Below are 5,533 nucleotides of genomic sequence, written 5' to 3'. Positions count from 1 at the left end.
GCGCTGTTAAAGGTCTCAGAGCAGATTCCTGGTTCTTTGATGGTTCTCGGGGGGATGTCCTGGTAGCTCTCACTACAGCCTTGTCAGAGGGGCTGCACATGACTGATTGGGGCAGGAGGAAAAAAAAGAGCATTTTACAAAAACGTAACTTTGCCACCTCTCGCACCTGCGCCTATGTATGTACTTAAAATACAAAACCTCATAAATTAACCAGACTAATAAGCAAAATATATTTACCCAGCTTCATCCATCCATCTGTCACTGATACTGGTGAATTTTTCTTTTCAGTTGTCTCTTTCCTTTTTCTTTTGAGCATTTTTACCCCCTCAGGTTTTGACCGTGCTGTAAAGCAAACAACATTCTAATAAAACACATGAAACTGTCTAGTAAACTTTAAAATAATAAAAAAAATTATTCATGAGGGTATTTTTTCAATTTAAAAAGCCATAGCTTTAAAACAAAATAATCCATTTCAGGCTGTACAGCAAACACAGGTTTTGAGTTTATTTCTACCACGTTAAAAACAACCCCCACAAATATTTTTTTAAAAAATACATCTCATTTGCAAAGTAAAAACCCGTTAATTGGAAACACACCATCACCATCAGTTTGTAGACATATACTTTTTAAAAACCACTTATGTTTTACACACACACACACACACACAAAACCCCAGCAGCTTTATAAACACACCCTTACCATCAGTTTAAAACAGTTTGCAACAAAATACTTTTCAATAAACCCCCCACATTCTTTTAAAAAGACCCCTGGTTGTTCTGTCCCCTACCCCACAGCCATGTGTGCTTGGGGCCTTTGGCTTTTAAAAAAAAAAAAACCAAGCCAAAATGTTACTTAGTATTAGCCCCAAATGCCCCCCAATCCCCCCATTTAAAAAACAACAACATTAGGCACAGTAAAAAGCCCTGTTAGCTGGAAACAAACCATCAGTTTGCAACCAAGCACTTTTAAAACACTGCATCTAGGTCTTTCACAGGCCCCTCTCTCACTCACACACACAAAACCCCAGCAGCTTTATAAACACACCCTTACCATCAGTTTAAAACAGTTTGCAACAAAATACTTTTCAATAACCCCCCCCACACACACACACACATGCTTTTAAAAAGACCCCTGGTTGTTCTGTCCCCCACCCCACAGCCATGTGTGCTTGGGGCCTTTGGCTTTTTTAAAAAAAAACAAGCCAAAATGTTACTTAGTATTAGCCCCAAATCCCTATTCAACCTAAGTAATACCTGAAGTTATTACTTAAATTATAACTACACTTAAAATGGTTTTTACCGTGGCCTGGTGGTGAACTGCAACTTAAAGTTACTGGTTCCATGCTAAACAGATCACACTGTAATAAAGATAGACACCATTATTTACTCAGACAGCATGGCCAAAGCATGGCATTATAGAATATATATTTTCAAGGTTAAAAACAGAGAACATACCTCCACTTGCAGTCCAGCAGCAATTCAAGAGAGTTTCTGTTGAAAGATTTCAGAGGAACAGCCGTGTTAGTCTGTATTCGCAAAAAGAAAAGGAGTACTTGTGGCACCTTAGAGACTAACCAATTTATTTGAGCATGAGCTTTCATGAGCTACAGCTCACTTCATCAGATGTTACTGTTGAAAGAGACAGTCTCCAAGCTACCTGAGGTTTTTATACCATCCTAACTCTTTTGTTTCAAAGTAGTTAGCAGGTTGATTGGATCACCCTTCCCTAGCATTCCCTTTTTTGTGATCTGGGGAAGGGGTGGGTATAAGTTTTTTCTTTTTTTTTCCTTTTTTTTTTAAGTTCAAATACATTTTATTTTTCCCCACCCCTGTAGGGCCTTCTTATAGTAACCATTTCAAGTGAGGGACCCTTTGCAGATATCAATGAATGTCTTGGGACTTGTTTGTATTTTTTGCGGGGGGGGACCACCTCCCTTACTATGGGTGCACCCCCATCAAAATTAACCCTATGACAAACAGGGTGAGTAATCACAGTCACCCTGGCTATTCAGTGAGGGGTGGGGGTGGTTAAACCCATTCAGTTCAACAGAATAAGTCAGTTCTATTGTACTCAACCACATGTCTGAACCATCCCTGTTTGTTTTATTGTAAACACATTTTTAGGATTTTTTTTTCCCTTCCCACAACATACATTTTAGCTTTTTTTTTTTTTTTTTTTTTTTTTTTTTTGCTGTAAATGAGTCTCTCTTACACAAAAGACACAAAAGCTAGGTTCTCACAAGCAATTTTTTTTTTATTTAGAAGACATACAGCTCCTTGAAAACAAACCAAGATGCTCCATTAAAAAAAGAAAGAAAAAAAGACTTTAAGCTCCCTTAGGGGCCAGAGACCTTTTAACAGAAATACAGATAGTCACAAAGCCCTTTTCAATAGATTTTCTTTTTTTAAAAATTTACAGCTACCAAGTTTTATATCGCATGTTTGGCCCCTCACCATTTTCTAACTTAATCCTTTTAGATTTCTTACAAATAGACTTTTTCTTAAGCAGGGTTCTGTAACTTTTTGTGCGGACCAGACAGTCAATATAACGCTCTAAGCAGGCATCTTCCGGTTTGGTCATTTTCTTTAAAACATGGTCAGGGTCTCCACTGAATTGCACAGCATTTATCAAGGTCACCCCTTGTGCTAAATGTTCTTGGATTAGGCACAGACATTGCATAGCATAACCTATGGCAATAACAGTGTTTAATAAGCTTTCCAAACACAGCTCAGCACACAGGCCCCGGAGCTTGCAGTTTATATCCACTGAAGTCCAAGTCACACAGTCATGGTGCCGCTGGCCTGGTGCATCTATGACACAGCCCTCACAATCTTCAAAAAGCTTTTCCCTAAGACAGTGATTAAGAACAGAATAAACAGCAACGCATACAATAGTCCGCATGACTTTTTTACGCTCACGACGTGGCACTGGCTCAGTCAGTTCCATGCCAAGCCTTCTCCTAAACTCCTCATAGCCGTCATCCTCGGAGTCCTCTTCAACATTTTGTATCGGCGTTGAGCAAAAACAAGGTGGGTCCGGTTCATCTTCGCTGCTAGGTGCAACGCTGTCCAGAGTCTCCGGGTCCCCTAGAAAGGCATCATCGAGCTGTTGAGAGATTTTTTTTAAAAAAGAAACAGCGTAAGCACACCACTGCTTGGTTTTTGATTTACACAATCCCTGGTTCCTAGCCCCCATTACACCCCCACCCCGGCCGTCACTTCTTAAGCATTCATTTACCTGAGCATTCATCTTGTCCACTAGTGACTTCCCCGAGCTGCGATCACCTTCCTCCTCCAGGGGGGTGGACAACAAGAGGCCATCACGCTCATCGCGGGGCCCCACAAGCGGCTGGGTTTCAGGTTCCGGAGTATCCATCAATGGCTGGGCCAAAGGGCTCCCCTCAATCGCCGCCTCCTCCTCGGAACTCTCGCTGATGTAGCGCTTTCTCCACGGTTTGTTGAAGGCCCTCGGGGCTAAAACAAAGTCCGAAGTTCTCACGGGGGTGGTGAAGGAGTCCATGTTTCCACGATTTCTAAAACACGCGCTCTTGGTAAAAGACAGCCTCTTCTGCCCGACGCTGGGCCTTATGGGGTGATGGTGCTGCGCTCTGATTGGCAGAGGGGTCATACGCCCCTCTTCTGGGCTGTTCACCCCATCCCAGAACCTGCCCTATTTTGGTCAAATCTGCTCTCGGGCCGGCCTGATTGGTAGAGGTTGGTGGGAGGAGTTGTTAGAGGGGTCACACAAATCATTTCCGGACAGGTCACCCCGCCCCTGGAACTCATCATAATTGGTCAAATCTCCTCTTGGTCCTATCGGAACAAAACCCCTCCTGATTGGTAGCGGGGTGGGGGGAGGAGTTGTTAGAGGGGTCACAAGACCCACTTCCAGAGAGGACACCCCCACCCCGGAACTCGCCCTGATTGGTCAAAGCTCCTCTCTGGGTGGTCCTACAGGGGCGAAACCCATCCTGATTGGTGGGGGGGGGTTGTTAGAGGGGTCACAAGACCCACTTCCGGAGAGGACACCCCGCCCCGGAACTCGCCCTGATTGGTCAAAGCTCCTCTTGGGGGAAGTCCTACAGGGGCAAAACCCATCTTGATTGGTAGAGGGCAGTGGGAGGAGTTGTTAGAGGGGTCACATGACATACCTTGCTTCCGGTCATGCGGCAGCCTTGACCCTGGAAGTAATACCCCATGGGGTGGGACTTCCGGTGGGGGGCAGAGGTCAAGGGGTGGGGTTAAGGAGTCAAGGGGTGGGGTGGGTGTCACATGACACACCTTGCTTCCGGTAATGTGGCAGCCTTGACCCCGGAAGTAATAACTCATTAGGGCGGGACTTCCAGTGGGTGGGGCTAAGGGGTGAAGGGGCGGGGCTAAGGGTCAAGGGGCAGGGTTAGGGTTTGATTGATGGTAGGGCCCTTAAAGGCACATTCTACCACCATTCTGCACTTGCTCAGCCTATAGTTGAACTGCTCCTGACTACTGTCCAGGCTGCCTGTGCTCGGCTTCATGAGCCATGGGAGCAAGGGGTAGGCTGGGTCCTCAAGGATAACTATTAGTATTTCAACATCCCCAGTGGTAATTTTCTGGTCTGGGAAGTAAGTCCCTTCTTGCAGCTGCTCAAACAGCCCAGAGTTCCTAAAGATGCGAGCGCCATGCACCTTTCCCGGCCATCCCACATTGATGTAGGTGAAACGTCCCTTGTGATCCACCAGTGCTTGCAGCGCTATTGAAAAGTACCCCTTGCGGTTTAAGTACTGGTTGACAAGGTGATCCGGTGCCAAGACAGGGATATGCGTTCCGTCTATCGTCCCACCACAGTTAGGGAATCCCATTGCAGCAAAGCCAACCACTATGACCTGCACATTTCCCAGAATCACTACCCTTGATAACAGAATGTCAATGATTACGTTGGCTACTTGGATCACAGCAGCCCCCACAGTAGATTTGCCCACTCCAAACTCATTCCCGACTGACCAGTAGCTGTCTGGTATTGCAAGCTTCCACAGGGCTATCAACACTCGTTTCTCAACTGTCAGGGCAGCTCTGATCTTGGTATTCCTGCGCTTCATGGCAGGGGAAAGCAACTCACAGAGTTCCAGGAAAGTGGCCTTACGCATGCGAAAGTTTGACAGCCTCTGGGAATCATCCCAGACCTGCAACACCATGCGGTCCCACCAGTCTGTGCTTGTTTGCTGGGCCCAGAATTGGTGTTCCACTGTATCAACCAGCTCCACTGCCACCATGATGTCCCAATTGCCTCAGTCCATGCTTTCAGGAATGTAGGTGTCCATATCCTCATCAAAATTGTCTTTGTGCTGGCATCTCTTAGCCCGGTTCTGCGTATAGTCCAGGATAATGCGCGAGGTGTTTACAATGCTCACAACAGCAGCAGTGAGCTGAGCGGGCTCCATGCTTGCTGTGGTATGGCGTCTGCAGGAGAGCAGAGTTGCAGCAGAAGTGGTGGATTACAACGGATGCCATAAGAATAGATATTTATACAGAACGACGAGAGGACCTACAAGGTGGAT

At 45.7% G+C, this 5,533-nt stretch overlaps 1 protein-coding gene across 1 annotated transcript; it reads right to left on the bottom strand.

Annotated features, from left to right (window-relative positions):
- Nucleotides 1-2,276: 2,276 nt before the first annotated feature.
- On the bottom strand, nucleotides 2,277-3,934 carry LOC125628972 (uncharacterized). The gene is made up of 2 exons (XM_048834208.2): nucleotides 3,238-3,934; nucleotides 2,277-3,105 (listed from the first exon to the last, which is right to left on the bottom strand). Exons 1-2 carry the CDS (start codon nucleotides 3,625-3,627, stop codon nucleotides 2,419-2,421), a joined length of 1,077 nt encoding a protein of 358 aa, XP_048690165.1. The 5' UTR covers nucleotides 3,628-3,934; the 3' UTR covers nucleotides 2,277-2,418.
- Nucleotides 3,935-5,533: the final 1,599 nt, after the last annotated feature.

This window comes from Caretta caretta, chromosome 20 (genome assembly GCF_965140235.1).
Source record: "Caretta caretta isolate rCarCar2 chromosome 20, rCarCar1.hap1, whole genome shotgun sequence".
In the NCBI taxonomy this organism is placed as follows: Eukaryota; Metazoa; Chordata; order Testudines; family Cheloniidae; genus Caretta; species Caretta caretta.
The sequence above is the reverse complement of the archived record's forward strand: the minus strand, read 5'-3'. Positions and strand labels throughout refer to the sequence as shown.

Bases quoted from the DNA above. Each gene is read 5' to 3' on its own strand.
- LOC125628972 (XM_048834208.2), bottom strand. From the start codon at position 3,627: ATGACCCCTCTGCCAATCAGAGCGCAGCACCATCACCCCATAAGGCCC. The intron at 3,106-3,237 runs GTAAATGAATGC...ATCTCTCAACAG, and splicing joins TGGACAAGATGAATGCTCAG to CTCGATGATGCCTTTCTAGG.